At 44.8% G+C, this 20967-nt stretch overlaps 1 protein-coding gene across 3 annotated transcripts in view; it reads right to left on the bottom strand.

The window, feature by feature from the left end:
* SHPRH (SNF2 histone linker PHD RING helicase) overlaps positions 1-20967 on the bottom strand; it is a 299247-nt gene that overhangs the window by 24988 nt on the left and 253292 nt on the right. For all 3 annotated transcript variants that reach the window (XM_033937312.1, XM_033937311.1, XM_033937310.1), the window contains 2 exons: positions 17642-17734; positions 4310-4396 (listed from right to left, as the gene is read on the bottom strand). In XM_033937312.1, the coding sequence (XP_033793203.1) occupies positions 4310-4396; positions 17642-17734 (180 nt within the window). The remainder of the gene's footprint in view (positions 1-4309; positions 4397-17641; positions 17735-20967) is intronic.

The raw sequence follows: 20967 nt of genomic DNA, 5'->3' as shown, positions 1-20967 counted from the left end.
TTTCTTGTTCTTAAGTAAAGTATCCCACCTGGTTTCATGAGCAGAGAGCTTCTGAGTTGTAGTATTTAAAGACTCATCAAAAAGTTCATCGCCCAAACAAGGAGCATTGGCTAGACGATCCTGATGATTGACATCCAATTCAGAAACTCGAAGCCAAGCTAACCTTCTCATGGCAACAGGCGGTAGCTCTGGAGGTAAGCTCAAAGGTATCATAAACAGAGCGAATCAAAAACTTTCTTAATTGGAACAAAGAAGCAATGTGCTGCTGAAAAAGAGGAAGCTTTCGGTCAGGTAAATATTTCTGGAAAGCAGACACTTGTTGGATTAAATGTTTAAAGTAAAACGAGAAATGGAAAGCATAATTTCCAGACCGATTTGCAAGCGTAGAATTCTGAAATAAACATTTGCCAAACGATCCATAGTTTTACCCTCTCTGCCAGGAGGAACAGACGCAGAAACACTGGCACCTGCAGATTTCTTAAGAGTAGACTCAACAAGAAGAGACTCATGGGGCAGTTGTGGCTTATCAAATCCAGGAAGAGTCACCACCCTGTAAAGAGAGTCCAGCTTCCGGGGAGCTCCAGGAACAGTTAAAGGTGTTTCTAAATTTTTATAATAAGTCTCCCTAAGAATGTCATGAAGTAGAAAGAAAATAAAGGAACGAATCCTGAAGAAACTAAACAAAAAAATAAAACCCGCATGAGCGAGAAGACAGCGAAAACGCACACGCGAAAAATGAGCGACTGACTAGCTTCGCGGAAATGAAAAAACTGAGGGCCCATGTGCCTCCGTTGGGCGGGAAGGCACTCGCACATGCGCGGTGTGGGCATCAAGAACTTTCTAAGTTCTTAAAGTGGTCCGGTCCGTATCGAGGGCTCCGTGGTGACGTCACCCATCCGTGAGAATATGCTGCCTGCTTGTCCTGGGATAAAAGCCAATTATTAAATATATCTAGTGACCTTTGAACATGAGAACTGCAACCCTTTTAAGGAGCAGTCTGATATTTTCACAGTGGTAAACCTGTGAAAAATAGAGATGGATTGTTTCCCATTCCTTTGCTGCTGGTGAAACATATATGTACATAGTGCTTGTACTCTTACCTGACAAAAAAAAGGTCAGAGATAGGTCAAAGGAAAGAAATTCTACATGGAGCCTGCATAACCAAATCATTACACATCATTTCTAGCATGTACTTTGTACTCATGTCCCATATGCCAGCCAAATTTTCAAAGAGAATCTCCATAGGGAGTTTTCCTAAGAAAATGGGCTTGCAGTCCTAGAAACACTGGAGAGGCTCATTATTTTCTTCCTGAAAAAAAAATATTACTTTACTTAAAAGTGGACACTTTCAATTAAAAATCCGAACAGAACAGAAATATTAAATTTCCCTAGAAAAAATGAGCCATCACAGTGCTTCAATTTCCATGAAAGATTATTTGTAAATATTTTAGGAAGAAATATTCAAAGTGATTGTAGTTTAATATACATACCTTAGAAAGTGGGTACGAAGGAAAGAAGGGACATGGCTAGTCAGTCTACTTTTCACTACTGGTCATCTTATTATTAACCCAGTAAAAATCTGCTTTAAGCTTGCTCGCTGCCATTAAGTGAATGTGGTAGCCAACTGAGGTTCCAGAAGCCTTGATGTGTGAACCTACCTCTGTTATTTAGGGATAGCAACAACAATCTTCTGGTTGAGTAACTTGGGCTATGGTTCCTTTTTTGAGTCCAAAAGCATACAAAACCCAAAGTATAACAGAAGACAAAGACCATAATGCAAATCCTCGTTGCCCATTCTCCTGCTATAATACCACAGTCCTTATTTCATGTTTTACTATGCGCTCACTTTCCACTATGCTTGTAACATGCTTTTTTGAAAATGTTAATTTTGTTCCCACCATCACATCTACCATCTATCGAGCTTTTTGTGAGGAAATATTTTCTTATGTTAAACTCTTGTGTCTAGCTCTACAAGTACACCCTAGGGGCAACTGGAAAACAGTTAGTCAGGATACAATTTTTTTTCTGGGGGCCAAGAAAAAAGTGACAGAATCTGAAGCCAAGCCATTGGGCTCATTTTAGCACACTGTTTCCACAGTAATTTACCAGGGCAAAAACGGGACATTTATTTAAGTATACAAGGATGTCTGAAAATAAGACATAGCACAAGGGGTCCCTTGGTTGGCCATAAGGTTGTATATGTTACTGCATTTATTAATAAACTACGCCTGCATTTGTACATAATCTGCAGTTTTTTTCGTTGTTTTCTGAAAATAAGACATATCCAGCAGCTATACAGCAAGGCTGTATGATACTCTTTCTGTGTGTTTCACAACGTATACATGAAAACCACCAGTAACCCAATATCAAGTCAGATAGGCATCTATCTGTCTTGTAAGTTTAGTCTTACCACACTATCATAAGAACATAAGAATAGCCTTACTGGGTCAGACCAATGGTCCATCAAGCCCAGTAGCCCGTTCTCAGTGGCCAATCCAGGTCATTAGTACCTGGCTAAAACCCAAGGAATAGCAATATTCCATGCTACCGATCCAGGGCAAGCAATGGCTTCCCCCATGTTTTTCTCAATAACAGACTATAGACTTTTCCTCCAGGAATTTATCCAAACCTTTCTTAAAACCAGCTATGCTATCCGCTCTTACCACAATCTCTGGCAATGTGTTCCAGAGCTTAACTATTCTCTGAGTGAAAAAATATTTCCTCTTATTGTTTTAAAAGTATTTCCCTGTAACTTCATCAAGTGTCCCCTAGTCTTTGTAATTTTTGACGGAGTGAAAAATCAATCCACTTGTATCCGTTCTACTTCACTCAGGATTTTGTAGACTTCAATCATTTCTCCCCTCAGCCGACTCTTTTCCAAGCTGAAGAGCCTTAACCGTTTTAGTCTTTCCTCATGAGAGGAGTTCCATCCCCTTTATCATCTTGGTCACTCTTCTTTGAACCTTTTCTAGCGCCACTTTATCTTTCTTCAGATAAGGAGACCAGAAATGAATGCAATACTCCAGATGAGATCGCACCATGGAGTGATACAGGGGCATTATAACATTCTTAGTCTTGTTAACCATCCCTTTTTTTTCAGTTCAAAAAGTTTTATTTATATAATATGAATAAAACAGTTTGTAAATACAATAAACAAATTGTACACAGAGAAGGATACAAAGCATACAATATGGTAAAAATAACATACATAAGAGATAATCAGAATAATTTGCTTGTAGTATAAATTATCCTTCCCCTCTCTACACGGTATTCGCTATGCAGGAAAACTGGGAAAATCCCTTCTCTTCAGAATCACAGGTCTTTGGAACGACCTTACTACCCCGCTGCGGAACTTGGGCTCCCTCCAATTATTCCGCAAGCAGCTAAAAACCTGGCTTTTCACTAAAATGTAATTCTATCCCCCCTTACTCTTCTCTTCTATATATAAGTTCATGTAAATTCTTTTTTTCCTTCTCTTCCTATATTTTAAGTTCTTGTAAACCGTGCCGAGCTCCACAACATCCGTGGAGATGATGCGGTATATAAACTTAAGGTTTAGTTTAGTTTAGTATTAAAGAGTAAGATATTGGCTGATCAGTTATCAATAAAATAAGTGGCTGAAAGAACACAACTATACCAAAGATCAAGTGGCAATTGATTCACTGCAATGAGAAAATAAAGGATCCCATATTTTATTAAAGGAAATCAAAGTGTTATGCTTCACAGCAATGGCCTTTTCGTACTTAACATTCAGGCAAGGGTCCCTTTTTTAATAATTCCTAGCATCCTGTTTGCTTTTTTGACCGCCACCGCACATTGGGCGGAAAGTTTCATTGTATTGACTATGATGATACCCAGATCCTTTTCTTGGGCGCTAATCCCCCAAGGTGGACCCTAGCATCCAGTAACTGCGATTCAGGTTATTCTTCCCAATGTGCATCACTTTGCATTTGTCCACATTAAATTTCTTCTGCCATTTGGATGCCCAGTCTTCCAATTTCCTAAGGTCCGCCTGCAATTTTCACAATCCGCATGTGTTTTAACAACTTTGAACAGCTTAGTATCATCTGCAGATTTAATCACTTCACTCGTCATTCCAATTTCCAGATAATTTATAAATAAATTAAATAGCACCGGTCCTAGTACAGACCCCTGCGGCACTCCACTGTTTACTCTCCTCCATTGAGAAAAATGACCCTTTAACCCTACCCTCTGTTTTCTATCTGATAACAAATTCTTAATCCACAACTGAACTTTGCCACCTATCCCATGACACTTTCATTTTCTCAGGAGCCTCTCCATTTCATACCTGAAATTTATTGATTCCATTGATCTGTGCATACATCATGTTGTTGTCTTGCAGGGCTTTTCCAATTATATCTAGCACATCCTGCCACTAAAACACATAAAATAACAAATCAATATGATATTCAACATTACTATAATTTTGTCATTTGAGAGATACTAAAACTTTTAAATTTGGTGATAATGCAATTTGTCATATAGCCCAGTTAATTCATAGCACAAACATTTTATCAAGCCACTTGGGCTCCTTTTACTAAGCTGTGATAGCGTTTTTAGCGCACGCAGAATTGCCGCACGTGCTAAACCCATGCTACAACTAACACCAGCTCAATGCTGGCGTTAGCGTCTAGTGCGCATGCTAAAACCGCTATCGCAGCTTAGTAAAAGGAGCCCTTAGGGTTTTTAACACCGGCCACTGTGGTAAAAGCTCCAATGCTCATAGGAATTTTATGAGCGTTGGAACTTTCACCGCAGCGGCTGGAGATGAAACTCTCCCCCCCCCTAACTATTGCAGTTTGATAAAAGGGAACCTAAATAAATAAGATAATCCATAGAAACTTAAATTACAGTTTCCTGAAGGATGTTTTTGGACAATCACCTTATTTCAGAATTATGTTGGGATGAAAAGGCACAGTTAATTAGGCTGTGACTGGACCTGTTTTCTCTTCCTGTAGAATTCCAGGATGCATGAAGCATTGTATTCTGCAATTCCAATTTACATTTCTGAGAAGTTCTGCATCGTCTTAGACAAGACAAGGTAAGGTAAGTCACCTGTATGTGAGTTCCAAGTTGTGAACAACTTATGTGGGGGGCCGACACTTCCTTGATGGTTTCTTGGCATACTAATAGTGGGATGGTTTGCCACTGCCTTCCAATTTAAAATTCAAAATTTTAAGGCAAATCTCTTATTCCCACTAGGAAAAAAATTTGGGATTTTACAAAATTAAGAAATCAAGCAAGCAATGCTTTTAACACGAGTAGGCTTGAACTGTGACAATTAAAAACTAACACAGAAATTCTTCAGATTAGAAAGCTGAAGAACTGTTTATAGGGAGATGACAAGATCATTTATAGAACTTTAGAGCCTGTGCTTCCAAGACTTTCCTCTGCTTATTTGCCCCCATGGGCTTGCATTAAATCACTGCATTCAAATAAGGAAATTCCAGGTTTCTGAATCAAAGATATATCACTTACTATATATACTCAACTATGCTGAGATTTTGGAACCAAATAAACGGCTCAAAAATGGGGGTATCGGCTTATATTCGGGTCAGTGCCCACCTGCACCTCTCCCAGACCTATTGCAGGCCTTCCCCGGGCCTGCAGTAAGACCTGGTGGTTAAGCAGTAGGATCCCTCCCACTTCCTGTTCCGGCCAACTCAAAAAACTTTTACCGCCCTCCCGCCTCCCCCGCATATCTTTAAAATCCCCGGTGGTCCAGCGGTGAACCGGAGGCGTGGTCTTCCCATGTTTCTACCCTGTACAGAACCACTAGTGAATTGCTGCTGTGCGTTCTCACAGGATTCATGCGAATTCACGGCAGCCATTCACTAGCGGCTCCGCAAGGGGCAGGAGCATGGGAAAATTGCTCCTGCTCTAGTTCACTGCTGGACCACTGGGAATTTTAAAGGAACATGGGATAAAAGAAGTCATAGTCGGCCAGGACAGGAGGCAGGGGTGATACCTCCTATCCCGGCCCACCAGGGATTTTAAAGGTATGTTGGGGAGGTAAAAGTTTTTTGAGTCAGCCGGGTCAGGAGGTGAGATGGATCCCTCCTGTCCCAGCCCACCACTGGACCACCAGGTCTTACGGCAGGCCTTGTGGAGGTCTGCAAGGCATCGGGAGGGAGAGGGCACAGGGCAGGGAGGCAGGATGCAGAAAAAGATTACCTCAGTTTATATTCGAATAAGCACAGTTAGATACCGTAACAGGTGTTATCTGGGGACAGCAGACAGATATTCTCATAGATGAGTGACATCATCCAAGGAGCCTGATACAGTCAAAACTAAAATATACTGTCACTTTAAGCTTTAGAAAGCTTTGAGACTGCCCGCATCGTGTATGCACGAGTGCCTTCCTGCCTGATGCCAGCTTGTGAAATCGTCAGTTCTATGCCCAAGTGTAGAAGCCAACTAGGGGCGGTGGGGGGGAAGTAAGAATATCTGCTTGCTGTCCCTGGATAACACTTTACGGTAAGTAACTGTGCTTTATCCCAGGAAAAACAGGCAGCATATTCCCACAGATGGGACTCCCTAGCTTAACTAAAGGGTATGGTGGGAAAATTGGCATCTGAATGGTTAATATCCCTCAACAAAATCAGATATATTGTCTGATACAAATAGGTGGAGAGCAAGGGAAGGAAATGAATAGAGGACTAATATGTGGTGTATAACCATCCTCAGCAAAAGTGAAAGGGAAGAACCCCACAAAACCAATTCATATGGAGGCTCTGAAATAGTAGCTGACCTCATAGCAGCAGGCGAATCCGAGAATAGAAGAGACAGACGCCATAAAGATCATGCAAGAAAGCACAGTTACTTACCGTAACAGGTGTTATCCAGGGACAGCAGGCAGATATTCTTAACACATGGGTGACGTCACCGACGGAGCCCTCGGTACGGACCTTTTTAACTAGAAGTTTCTAGTTGGCCGCACCGCGCGTGCGCGAGTGCCTTCCCGCCTGACGGAGGAGTGCGTGGTCCCCAGTTAGGATAAGCCAGCTAAGAAGCCAACCCGGGGAGGTGGGTGGGACGTAAGAATATCTGCCTGCTGTCCCTGGATAACACCTGTTACGGTAAGTAACTGTGCTTTATCCCAGGACAAGCAGGCAGCATATTCTTAACACATGGGTGACCTCCAAGCTAACAAAAAGGGAGGGGGGATGGTTGGCCATTATGAAAATAAATTTTGTAACACAGATTGGCCGAAGTGTCCATCCCGTCTGGAGAACGCATCCAGACAGTAGTGAGTAATGAACGTGTGAACTGAGGACCAAGTGGCTGCCTTGCAGATTTCCTCGATGGGCGTGGAACGGAGGAAAGCTACGGAAGCAGCCATAGCTCGGACTCTGTGGGCCGTGACAGCTCCTTCCAGTGAGAGACCGGCCCGAGCATAGCAGAATGCAATACAGGCAGCAAGCCAATTTGAAAGTGTCCGTTTGGAGACAGGACGACCCAAAAGGTTGGGATCGAAAGACAAAAATAGCTGAGGGGATGTTCGGTGAGCTCTGGTACGATCAAGGTAGTAAGCAAGTGCACGCTTACAATCCAGCGTGTGCAACGCCTGTTCCCCAGGATGCGAGTGAGGTTTAGGGAAGAAGACGGGCAACACAATGGACTGGTTGAGGTGAAAAGCCGAGACCACCTTGGGAAGGAATTTAGGGTGGGTACGCAGAACAACATTGTCATGGTGAAAAACAGTGAACGGTGGGTCAGCAACCAGTGCATGCAGTTCGCTAACTCTCCTGGCAGAGGTGATGGCAATTAGGAAAAGCACCTTCCAGGTAAGAAGCCTGAGCGAAGTTGTGGCAAGAGGCTCAAACGGAGGTTTCATGAGTGCTGATAGAACCACATTCAGGTCCCAGACGACAGGAGAGGCTTGAGAGGCGGTTTGATATTGAAGAGACCTCTCATAAATCTGGAAACCAGAGGATGAGCCGTGAGGGGTTTTCCGAGAATAGGCTCATGAAACGCAGTGATGGCACTGAGGTGGACTCTGATGGAGGTAGACTTGAGGCCAGCATTGGACAGCGAGAGCAGATAATCCAATACGAGTTCCACCGCTAGAGAGGTGGGTTCATGCTGATGCCGGAGACACCACGAGGAGAATCTGGTCCACTTCTGATGGTAACATTGGAGAGTGGCCGGTTTCCTGGAGGCGTCCAAAATGAGGCGGACAGGTTGAGATAGATTCTCCGGAGAGGTCAGCCCGAGAGAAACCAAGCTGTCAGGTGGAGTGAAGACAGATTTTGATGCAGTAGAGACTGATGCTGCTGTGTAAGTAGAGTAGGAAACACAGGAAGAGGAATGGGCTCCCTGGAGCTGAGTTGGAGCAGGAGGGAGAACCAGTGTTGACGAGGCCACCGAGGGGCAATGAGAATCATGGTGGCTTTGTCCTTGCGGAGCTTGGACAAGGTCCGCAACATCAGAGGAAGTGGAGGGAAGGCATACAGGAATCGATCCCTCCAATCGAGAAGGAATGCATCCGGTGCCAGACGGTGAGGAGAGAAGAGTCTGGAGCAGAAGAGGGGCAGCTGATGATTGTGAGGTGCTGCAAAGAGGTCCACCTGCGGAGTGCCCCATCGAGCAAAGATGGAGAGTAGAGTCGGAGGGTCCAACGTCCACTCGTGAGGTTGAAGGATGCGGCTGAGATTGTCGGCCAGGGAGTTCTGTTCGCCCTGGATATAGACCGCCCTGAGGAAGAGATTGCGGTCCGTGGCCCAGGTCCAGATGCGTAGAGCCTCCAAACAAAGGGGGCGAGATCCGGTGCCGCCTTGCTTGTTTATGTAGTACATGGCGACTTGATTGTCTGTGCACAGGAGGAGAACCTGAGGGCAGAGAAGATGTTGGAAAGCTTTGAGGGCGTAGAACATGGCTCTGAGTTCCAGGAAATTGATGTGATGTCGACGCTCCTGTGGGGTCCAAAGGCCCTGGGTGCGTAGATCTCCCAGGTGAGCTCCCCACGCGTAGGGGGACGCATCCGTGGTGATGATCATAGAGTGAGGGGGCAGATGAAAGAGCAGACCCCTGGAAAGATTTGAGGAGTTCAACCACCATTGGAGAGATTGCTGAAGAGATGATGTCACAGAGATGGGATGAGAAAGAAGATCCGTAGTCTGTGACCATTGGTTGGCGAGAGTCCATTGAGGCGTGCGGAGGTGGAGACGTGCCAGAGGAAGGACATGTACTGTCGAGGCCATGTGTCCCAGGAGGACCATCATTTGTCGAGCAGGAATGGAGGAGTGTTGGTGCACCTGACGACAGAGGTGGAGCAGAGTGCACTGACGATCGGAGGGGAGAAAAGCCCTCATTAGAGTGGTGTCCAGAATAGCTCCGATGAATTGAAGTCGCTGGGTGGGAAGTAAGTGCGACTTGGGGTAGTTGATCACGAACCCCAGGAGGTGGAGGAGAGAGATGGTGTGATGAGTAGCTTGTAGCACAAGTGGAGATGAAGGTGCTTTCACCAACCAATCGTCCAAGTAGGGGAACACCTGGAGGTTGTGAGACCTGAGGAAGGCTGCTACCACTATAAGGCACTTGGTGAAGACCCTGGGTGAGGAAGCGAGGCCGAACGGTAGCACCTTGTACTGATAGTGGTGGTGCAGCACCTGGAACCGCAGGTAGCGGCGAGAATTCTGATTGATGGAGATGTGAGTGTAGGCCTCTTTGAGGTCCAGGGAACACAGCCAGTCGTGTTGAGAAAGAAGAGGGTAGAGTGTGGCAAGGGAGAGCATTCTGAACTTCTCCTTGACCAGACACTTGTTGAGGTCCCTGAGATCGAGAATGGGACGGAGGTCTCCCGTCTTTTTGGGTACCAGGAAGTAGCGGGAGTAGAATCCCTGACCCCTTTGATCTGGAGGTACTTCTTCGATGGCATTGAGAAGGAGGAGGGATTGAACCTCCCTCAGGAGGAGGGGGGTTTGAGATGAGTGTGAAGCAGACTCTACGGGAAGGTTGTCTGGTGGAAGAGTCTGGAAGTTGAGAGAGTAGCCGTGGCGGATGATGTTGAGGACCCATTGGTCGGATGTGATGACCTCCCAACGGCTGGAGAATACGGTGAGACGACCTCCGATTGGTTGTGGAAGAGGAAGCGAGGGTGGATGACTGGCTATGCCCTGGAGAGAAGAGTCAAAAGGGCTGGGATTGCTTAGCAGGCTGAAGAGGCTTGGAGGGTTGAGTGGCCTGAGAGCGAGCCTGGGCATGGTGCTGCTGTTGACGTGGCCGCCGAGGTTGTTGAGGAGGCTGATTGAGTGGCCTGGCTGAGAACCTGCGCTGATAAGATGACTGAGGTCGATAAGGTCGGGCAGGCGGAGCCTTCTTCTTTGGTTTGATCAGGGTGTCCCACCTTGTTTCATGGGCGGAGAGTTTCTGGGTGGTGGAATCCAGTGACTCTCCAAAAAGCTCATCCCCGACGATCTTGGTGGTTGATGTCCAGGTCGGAGACTCTCAGCCAGGCCAAGCGGCGCATGGCTACGGCCATGGCAGAGGCACGGGAGGTGAGCTCGAATGAGTCGTATATCGAGCGGACCATAAACTTGCGCAACTGAAGGAGGCCAGAGATGTGTTGCTGAAAAAGTGGAACCTTTCGTTCCGGGAGGTATTTTTGGAGGGCGGACAGCTGTTGAACCAAATGTTTCATGTAAAATGAAAAATGGAATGAATAATTGTTCGCCCTATTGGCCAGCATGGCATTCTGGTAGAGCCTCTTGCCAAACTTGTCCATGGTCTTACCCTCTCTGCCAGGAGGGGTAGAGGCATAGACACTGGAGCCCTGAGTCTTTTTCAAGGTGGATTCAACAAGAAGGGACTCATGGGGCAATTGAGACTTGTCGAACCCTGGGATAGGGATGACACGATAGAGGTTGTCCAGTTTACGGGGGGCCCCCGGTACCGTAAGGGGATTCTCCCAGTTTTTGTAAAAAGTCTCCCGTAGGATGTCATGCACGGGAAGCTTGAGGAACTCCTTAGGAGGTTGTTCGAAATCTAAAGCCTCCAGGAAGGCTTGAGACTTCTTTGAGTCAGATTCCAAAGGAAGGGACAGGGCTGCAGACATCTCCCTCAGAAATTTAGAAAATGAGGACTGCTCCGGTTTGGATGTGGCATCGGGTGCCGATGGGTCCTCATCAGATGAGGAGGGATCCTCCTCGGTACCGAGAGGGGAGTCCTCCCATAAGTCAGGGTCTCGGACCTCTGGTGCATGTCGAGACACCGGGGTGGAAGGTGCGGTATGGTGAGTCTTGGATAAAGATTTTCCAGAGCGCACCGAAACGGTACCAGGAGAGGAAGACCGGCGTCGATCCCGGTCCCGGGAAGAATGACGCACTGCCTGGTGCCGAGGAGGATCCGATGTGGTATGGGCGTGAACCACGGGATGGGTATGAAGCTGCTCAGCCGAAAGAATCGGCATGGAGGTGTTGATAGGTACCGAAGGGGTGGATACCGGGGGTTCGGTACGGGGCTCGGGCCGGTCTGGTACCGGAAGGAGCGGTGCCAGGATAGTGGGCAACAGGTGCTCGAGTTGTTGCTGTAACTGTTCCTGGAGTTGAACTTTTAAGATGGCCGAGATACGGTCATCTAGGGGTGGCATCGGAACCGCTTTCTTTTTCTTCGGTTCCTTAGATGCCGCTCCACGCCCCGGCGATGAGGAGGCCGATGACGAGGCACTCACCGAGATCGGGGCGGAGCGCTTGCGGGACCGGTGCGATGCCGGCAAGGTCGGCGTCGCCACCGTAGTTGGAGGGCGCTCGAGGGAAGAGGAAGGCTTCTTAGCCGGCTTACCTGGCGCCAGAGACGCCGATGTGGGGTTGGGCGGTGTCGAAGTAGACGGTGCCGATTTCTGTGGTACCGCTGTCGATGTCGAGGAGTCCATCGCCGACCCGGTGCCGAAGAGAAGAGTTTGTTGAATTCTTCGGTTTTTAAGGGTTCTCTTTTGAAGAGTGGCACAGCGGGTGCAGGAGTCCGCCCGATGCTCCGGACCCAAACACTGCAAACACCAATTGTGTGGGTCAGTGAGGGAGATCGGGCGTGCACACCGCTGGCACTTTTTAAAACCGACCTGCGGGGGCATGAAGGGGAAAACAGCCTCCGCAAAATCGAACCCCGAGGCCTGTATAATGGCAACAGGCCCCGCCGGGGCAAAAACGAAAAAAGGGGAAAAAAAGCAAGTTTTTTTTTTTTTTTTTTTATAAATCAAAGGAAAAAGAAACCCGAAGGCAAAGGAAGAAAAAATATGGAAAAAAGCGCGAGCGGGAAGGCAAAAAAGTGGTTTCAACGGCCGTTGAAAAAACACACGCGTCTTCTTCGCTCCGCGGAAACGAAGAAACTGGGGACCACGCATTCCTCCGTCGGGCGGGAAGGCACTCGCGCACGCGCGGTGCGGCCAACTAAAAACTTCTAGTTAAAAAGGTCCGTACCGAGGGCTCCGTCGGTGACGTCACCCATGTGTTAAGAATATGCTGCCTGCTTGTCCTGGGATAAACAGTAGATTGGTTCCTGGAAAGAGGCATGTTTAAGGATGACCAGACCAAAAGACTAGTTGTAGCCATTTTTATCCTAGCTCATTACAAATGGAAAACGAAAGGGAAAGTTGCAAAGCAAAATGGAAATGTCGTTCCTGTTGAATAGAGTAATGTTATAGGAAAAAACGGGAAATAAAACATAGGGAGGAGAGAAACTCCGTGACTGCTGACAGGAGAATGTAGAAGAAGTTGGAATGAAAGACTGGCTGAATCGGAGTGAGGCCATATGTCAGCAGTAGTACCCCTGAGGGGGCTGCCTGAGAGCTCTGGTATGACTTGTAAAGTGAAGAGAGCCAGCCCTCAAGATGTACCAAGTAATACTGCTCAAGATATCTGCTGAAAAAAAGGGGGACCAGTAAAAGCTCAAGGCCCAGTCTGGCATCAGCACCTCCTGTGGGTTGGTGCTGCGTGCCGGTGCCAGATGGGGATAAGGCTTCAGTTTGGGCGGGTGGCGTTCGCAGAGGGTGGGGGGAATATGCCGGTTCGCGGGCGGGGGGGGGACTCGCAAATCGAGTCAACGCTAGGTTTTTGTGAGTCACGATTTGCTAAAATGTTTTGCTTATCTTGCAAAACACTCGCAAACCGCGTTACTCGCAAACCGAGGTTTGACTGTATAAGGTCCTGTGAGTTAAAGTTGTTTCTGAGGTCTTTGTTTAGAAATGAGAAAAAAGGAAAGAAATGGAAGAATGATGTTGACTAGGTAGCAGTAGAATGTGATAAACAATCATGCAACCAGAGGTTGAAAAGTGTGGTCAATGAAGAGACAATTTGGGTTATCTGAATTGGAGGAAGCAGGCTGGTATGAGGACTTTCCCAAAAGTTGAGGATATAAATATTGGCAGTAGAATGGAAAGTCCACTAGCTCAGTGGGAAAGACATGGAAACTTGTTAACAAAAGCATTCTGTGCCATGTACAAATACAAATAGGAGAAGCAAGGGGAGAGCACTCACTGCTTGAGGTATGTGATCGGATTCGATACCGTGGAAGAAACTAGAAACACCGAAGTATGGTAATAAAATTTAGTACTATGGAGACCAAAATCCAACAAAGCAGTCGTTGGAACGTTGAATAAGGAGTACATAATATTAACTGCATACATGGTAGGCATATCATAACGAATGGAGCATGGAAACAATGGAACTGGAAACCAATGAAGAAATATAACTCATTACAGGGGTAGGAACATGCAATCGAGTAGGTTCGAGCTGCTGTTAAGGTAATTGGGTACAAGATGCCAGTACTAGATTTTTTTTATTTTTTTTTACTCCATAGAGAGTAGCAAAAAAATTTTATATTTCAAGGATTTCTAGTGGGATATAAAAGTATTACAGCTCTGGAATTAAGAGTAATAAATATATATGAGGAGATGAGACTTTTTATAGATGAACGTCTCAGCCTTATGGAATGCCCAAGAATATGAGGTGCATATATTTATAAAGGGATAGACAGAGGCCTGTAAGAGGTCTACAAAGCTAGACCAAAGATGAAAACAGATTAGACCAGTGGAGTCTAGAATATTGTTTAAGTTTTCTTGTATTTGTTACAAAGTAGCATTTGGTCTGTCACCAGGTTATCTTCTTTCTCATTTTTCCTGGAGTCATTTTAATAAAAATACACGGAGAGCGCAGTTATTTACTTATCCTTCTATAAAATTTTGCCGGTATAAGAGGTTCCTTTCTCTTTTCTGGCCGCTGAAATGAATATATGGCTCAGAAAAATGATGTTAGAAGCTTCTTATTTAGATTTTAGGAAATTATTAGACTCAATTATTTAATAGGCTGACATTGTAATGGTTTTGCCTTTTCTCTTATTTCAACCATGTGGCATTTTATTCTTATATTTCTTATCTGCATGGTTTGCACTTTCATCTTGATCAATTTTATTGAAATGTATGTACTGCCATTTGTTGTATTTTATCAAGATTTTTATTGAAAATGTATGTACTGTTTTTTTTCTTCATGCTGTGAGCCACTTAGAACCTCCCCGGTATGGTGGCATATAAATAAATTATTATTATTATGAGGAGATAAAATAATCATTAATAGGATATGTAAGTGGCCTCCTTCTCTCCTACAGTCATTCCTAGTCCTCCAAGTTCTTTAGAATAAAGAAGTAGTTGGAGTAGAAGTCTGAGCTTGACATGCAAGGAATAGATTTTTTTTTGTACCAGCTCAACAGGTGGTCGGTAGGGTGAGATATTCTGAAGGAAGTATGGAAGGCCTCAATAAAGCATAGTCAATATCCTTTAGATCTACACAAGGTTATCAGCATTGATGGCACAGTGGTAGAGGTTCAGTGGTTAAAGAACTTGATTTATACTGTGAAGAATCCCTATGGCAAGAGAAAAACAGGTTGTATGTATGTGGAGCGGTGGAAGTTTCACAAGGCGATAGTGGACATTAATGTCGAGGTCATGGATAGATGGATCAGATGGAGGTCTGAAGAATCTAGAAGATAAGAATCTAAACTGAGGGGGAGTATGTAGTATGCACCTCCCATCTTCCTCCCTGTGGGAGTTTGTGCTTGTCTCCAGGGTCTTTGGAGAGCTGTGGTGTTGTCCATGGGCCACAAAGACATTCTGTAGTGGAGGAGTGTGAAACAAGTAGACCAACAGAAGAAAAAGCAATCCAACTTTAAAGGCTCTATACCCATAGTTGATTCTTTTGGTTAAAGTAGAGAAGTTGGTGATGGGTAGAAGAGATGTTCCATCTTTTGACAGGTTCTATACCCATGATGGATTCATCTATGGAATAGCTCTGGCAGTGAGAAATAGAAGAGGCGTTTCATCCTTAATAGGCTCTATACCCATGATGAAACCCTCTGGTTTACAGGTCTAGTTATGATGAATAGAGGAAGAAATTCAACTTTAAAAAGGCTCTACAGCTATAGTGGATCCCTCTGATTCATCGCAATAGTGCTCTCAATGCAAATGTGCACAGCAGAGAACTATAAGTGTAAGTATTTGGGTGGCATCTTCGACTTTGTTCCCAAAGAGTTCGTCACCAAAACAGGAAATATTTGCTAAACAATCCAGAACGTTAAAGTCCATGTCAGAGAGTTGCAGCCAGATGTCTCTTAGCAATAGATATAGCTGATGCTCTGGATGTCACATCCAATGTATGAAAAGCTGATCTTGCCATAAACTTTCTGGTTTGGAGTAGGCTATGAGTAGCTTCCTGGAAACCCTGGAAGTTGCTCCGGTTATTTTCTCTAGAAGCATGGCAAAAAGAACGAGCTGATTTTTGAGGATCTGATGTCTGAGGCTTCTGTGTGGACCCGATGTTCACAGGAGGAGATTGTCAAAGCCATATGCATCAAGGAATAGGGTTCTCGGTACTGGAAGTGCTGAGACAAATGTTGTCTATTAGTTGTGGTCTGTCGGTACCGGTAGGTAGATCGATGAATGTAGTGATGTACTATGTTGAGGATAGGCTGGTACCGAGAAAGACAGTGGAGGCACCGATACTGGTCATTGTAGGTTGAGTCACAGGAATAGTTATGGTACCGAGGTAAAAATTAGAATTAGTACTGAGCCTTGATGGATATAAAAGACCACAGAGCAAGGATAGAACAATTCCGTACAGCCTCTGAAGCTATTTGAGCTGGGACGGGACCGAGTAGAGAGAGAGGTCATCAAGGCTAACTTCATTGCAGTTGCATGGCCAGCCCTACACCATACAGTTACAACTGCATATGATGAAGTGGATGCAACGGTATCGCGTGCTATGAAGCTGGTACCATAGGTGCAGCAGGGTGTAGAAACGTTAGTAACCCCAAGAAGAGTCACTCTTCAGAAATGACAGCCTGCGTCGATGAGAGGCATGCATCAAGTGACTTGATGCTGAAAATTCCTCAGACTTTGGTGATGATATCGATGATGATGTCGATGTCCACCGGTACTGATAGGAATTTTTACTGCATAGAAGTCCAATTTGCTGGGTACCAGACATCAGGCCTAATATCTTCTTATAAAAACACATTTAAAACATTTTGTTGGAGTGTTGTTTTGGGGATTTTTTTTTTTTAGCCCTCGAAGATCAGGAACATATCTTGCAGGAAAACAGAGTACACTTCCCCCTTCCTATTCGTGGTTTCAGTAATCGCGGTTTCGACTATTCATGATTTTTTGCCTGCCCCCCTCCCCATCCCACCCCCCACTAGAGAATCACTCCGAGGCAGCCCGCATCGACCAGAACCGGCCACGGGACTTGGATCAGGGCGAGGACGAGGACGAGGAAGCGATCGGAGGCAACTTCATTCACAGACCTTACCTGGTGGTCTAATGGTGGGACTGGGCAGGAGTGATCTTCCTACACTCCTGCCCCGTGCAGAGATGAGCTGTGAACCCATGGTCTCACTCTACACACGGCAGGAGTGTAGAAAGATAGCTCCTGCCCCGCATCACCGCTAGACCACCATGTAAGGTCCAGGGGTTGGTCAGAGTCGGTCCAAAAAGTTATTTGCAAATTTTCCTTATTCGCGTGCCGTCTCTGCCCCTAACTCCCGCAAATACAGAGGGAGGAGTGTACCACGGATCGAGTAAAAAATAGTCTGAAAAGCTGTCAATGCTGTTGGTGGGGGCAAAGGTATTAAAATTGCCTATATGCCCCAATGATGAACATAAGGAAATTTTGTAGAAAATTAAAAGATGTAAAGAAAAAATATCTAAGAAGAAAATAATGAAAATAGTGAAAAATAAAGCGGGAAAGCAAACTTGACTGGACAAGTCCATATATGTCTTCTTTACTCCGTGGAAAATGAAAAACTGACGACCTCATCAGCTGGTGTCTGGAGGGAAGGCACTTGTGCATGTATGGTGTGGGCAGTTTCAAAGCTTTCTAAAGCTTAAAATGACAGTACACTTTAGCACTATCCATACCGGGTTCCATAGATGACATCATCCATTTGTGAGAATATGCTGCCTGCTTGTTCTGGTATAATATATGGTACTAATTTTTGGATACTAAGAACATTTTACAGTCTAGGTCCTAATGACAGCAACCAGATTCTTCCCAGATCTACAGTTGTTGTTAGTAGTACTGCAATTCTATCAAATGCAATCATTTCTATATTTTGAGATGGATAGTATTTAGAGTACCGTTGAAAAGACTAAGGCTTTGGCACCAGGATCCTGGATCTGGATTTTCATAAGAGTTCTGACCACAGCTTCTACTTTGGTGGAATGGCTTCCCTGGTTATAAGGGAAAAAAAAACAGGCTAGAGTAAAAACAGAAAAATTCCATTAAATGTAAAACAAGAAAAGCGACTTTTTATAAAATTACCAATGTTGCTTTTTTTTTTTTTTTTTTAAATATCTTTACTGATCAAAAGTTGAACAGTTACAAGGTAGCATACTTAAAAGATCAATGTACAGCAATACAGCTCTTGAGATAGATAACATACTCCTGAATTTTAACATTTAGAATATTCAAAGAAAAATAAGAAAATAACACAACCTCACCCGCTAATCAAACACTCCCTCACCCCTCTCCTTTCTTCAGTATAGACAAAAATTGAATGTGTCAAGTGTTGGGTGGAAATGTGAGGCTGTGGGAATGCATAAAGCATTACATATCTCTGCCATAAAGCAAGGTATTGTAGTATCATTTCTCCAGCAATGTGAACATTTTTATTTGGGTTTGAGACCCAGCTCCATTTCAGCTATTAATGTATGCCAGATTGTTACTGGTGGGTCTAAAGGTTCAGCCCAAAATTGCAAAATACATCTCTTGACTAATAAAGCCACTAATAAGCGTGAATTAGCATTGAGCCTCTGGGAGTCTAGCCCTGTGAAAACACTTTTTACTCCCCATTAATAAAACAGGGTATAACAATTCCCATGATTACACTCTGCAAAGCGGCAACGTTACTGACTCTGGAGGTTGACCAGCTCCAATCAGCTTACAGATCAGAAGGACGCTGCTGCGAAGCAGTGACTCTACTGAATTCGGCCCTTCAAAAGTTGATTGTTATCCACTTTAAACTTAGCTTCCTCTGCAGCACATGCTCACCTTGCTTGCTTCACAATCCACTTGTCCACTTCTATTTTATTTGTTTAAAACTGTCTGTTTTGTCTATTTAGTAAGTGTTTTTACATGATTTTATTATTTCTATTTTCTCTTGTTTCCCCTTGCTGTTTTTTTTCTTATTTTCCCTGCTCTTGTCTCCTAGGCTCCAATCAGCTTACAGATCAGAAGAACGGAATTTGACCGATAGCCCCTTTAAATTTAGCTTTCTCTGTGGCACACACTGAAGGTGCGCACTAAAGGAGCATTTAATCACACCACAATTCAGTAGTACATTAATATTCTAATGTTACTTCTTCTATGCCAGTTTCCCCTATTAGTTACCTCTCCGACACAATGACACTAGAATCTCAAATCCTGGTTTACCAAGGTCAATGAATGGACCCCAAAAATCCTTATATAAAACCAACATTTAATACAAGATGTCTTCAACTAATTCTTTTGACGTCGTTTAATTCTCTAGCACACCCTCCTGCACTATCAAACAACGAGATACCTTTTGGACTCATACTAGATCCATAAAAAACAAGCATCATCTAGTAAAAGATCTCATTGTCCATACATAATAATAACTTTATTTTTCTATACCGCCATAATCTTGAGACTTCTAAGCGGTTCACAATGATGAATAGCTGTACAATCAGCAAATTACAGTAGATGAATAGATAAGGGGTCACTGAGGGTCAGCGATTACAAGGTGCAAGGTGGTTGAAAGGAAAACTATACATAGGTTGCAGAATAAGAATTAACTATTTTACATATTACATTGAAAATAATAGGGCACCAGCGAGTAACTGGATACAATTGTGAAGAGGAAATTTTAGCAGACAGGGGATATAGGATACCTAAAGTGAAGAAGAAATTCAGGATAAGGTGTGGTAGTTATGTTCGGGGGGATAAAGTCTGGCTAGGGCATGAATTTCTTAAACAAAGTGGTCTTTAATTCTTTCTGGAAGATGCTGTAGGTCAACTTCACATCCTCTGTTTTACGGAAACATGGCTATCCTAGGCGGAAACAGGAAGTCACTGTTGCAGGAAGAGTTCCGGGGCAGGCCGAGGATAGAAGTTTCCTCTGACGGATACAGCGCCGGGGCTGCCATAACATTTAAAATAATAGTGATCTGGGAGGGGGGGGAGCAGGTGTGGGGAAGTCCGGAGCTGCAAGGCTGATGGTGCCGCAGAGTCCCGCAGGGGGAGGGAGGAAGAAGAGGAACTGAAGCATGGCAATTTTGGGGGAGCAGGTGTAGGGAAGTCCAGAGCTGCAGGGGAGAGTGTTGCTGTACCCAGCTGGAGGGAGAAGGAAAATGAGGGAGGGAATGAAAGGAGATGCCAGGGCTTGGAGGGAAGGAGGAAGGTATGCCAGACTAAGGGAAAAGGAAGGGAGAGATCTCAGAGCATGGAGGGGGAGGGAAAGATGGAAGGAAAGGAGAGAAATGCCAGAGAATCAGGGAAGGGCAGATACCAGACTGTGAGGTGCGAAGGAAAGAATGGAGAAGAGAGAGATGCCAGAGCATAGGGGATGGGTTGGTGACAGAGAGAAAAAAATGGAGAGGTGGCAGAGCTGAAATTAATCATGTACAAAGGAGAGAAGGGGCACAGGATAGATAGTTATGTAAGGAGCATAGAAAGAAGGAAGATGTTGTATGGAAGAGAGAGAAGGGAGACATTGGATGGAAAGGGCAGAGAGGGCAGTGACTGGAAGTGGCGAGACAGAAGGTGAACAGTAGATGGAAGGGGTAGAGAGAGGGACAGATACTGAATGGAAGTGTGGGGGAGAGGACAGACAGCCACTGAATGGAAGTGTGAGGGAGAGGGGGAGCAGACGCTGGAAGGAAGTGAGAGGAGAAAGAAAAAAAGGGCACATGCTGGATTGAGGGACGAAGATAGAGTTAGATACTGGAAAGGGTGAGGGAAAGAGGTGGCAAGCTTTAGGTAGACAGTAAAAAAGGACATTGATGAGAGGGTAGTAAGAACGTATCTAGACAGATGCAGAAAATAAATTGAAAAGGAAAATGAGGGAAAAAAGGTAAAGGGATTGCAGAAGAGAGGTGTGGGAGAGGGAAGGAGAGGAGAGAGATGCCAGACCAATGGGGGTGAAAGGAGAGATGGAAGGGGGGACATACAGTTTCTGGAAGGGGCATAGAAGGAGAGAAGATGCCATATAGGGGAAGAGAGATGGCAGACAGTGGATGGAAGGAAGAGAGTTACGAGGAAAGCAGAAACCACAGAAGACAAAGGTAGAAAAAAAATTTTCTATTTATTTATTGCTTTAGGAGACATGTGTCACTGTTTCTGTGGTGTTGCATTGTATGCAGAGTCCAGCTTCTTACTGGTTCAATTTAACCTTTGTCTATGTATTTCTATTTTATCCTTCCTTTTACAAAACTGTGGAGCGTTT

The sequence above is a fragment of the Geotrypetes seraphini genome, chromosome 3, assembly GCF_902459505.1.
Source record: "Geotrypetes seraphini chromosome 3, aGeoSer1.1, whole genome shotgun sequence".
Classification (NCBI taxonomy): Eukaryota; Metazoa; Chordata; class Amphibia; order Gymnophiona; family Dermophiidae; genus Geotrypetes; species Geotrypetes seraphini.
The sequence above is the reverse complement of the archived record's forward strand: the minus strand, read 5'-3'. Positions and strand labels throughout refer to the sequence as shown.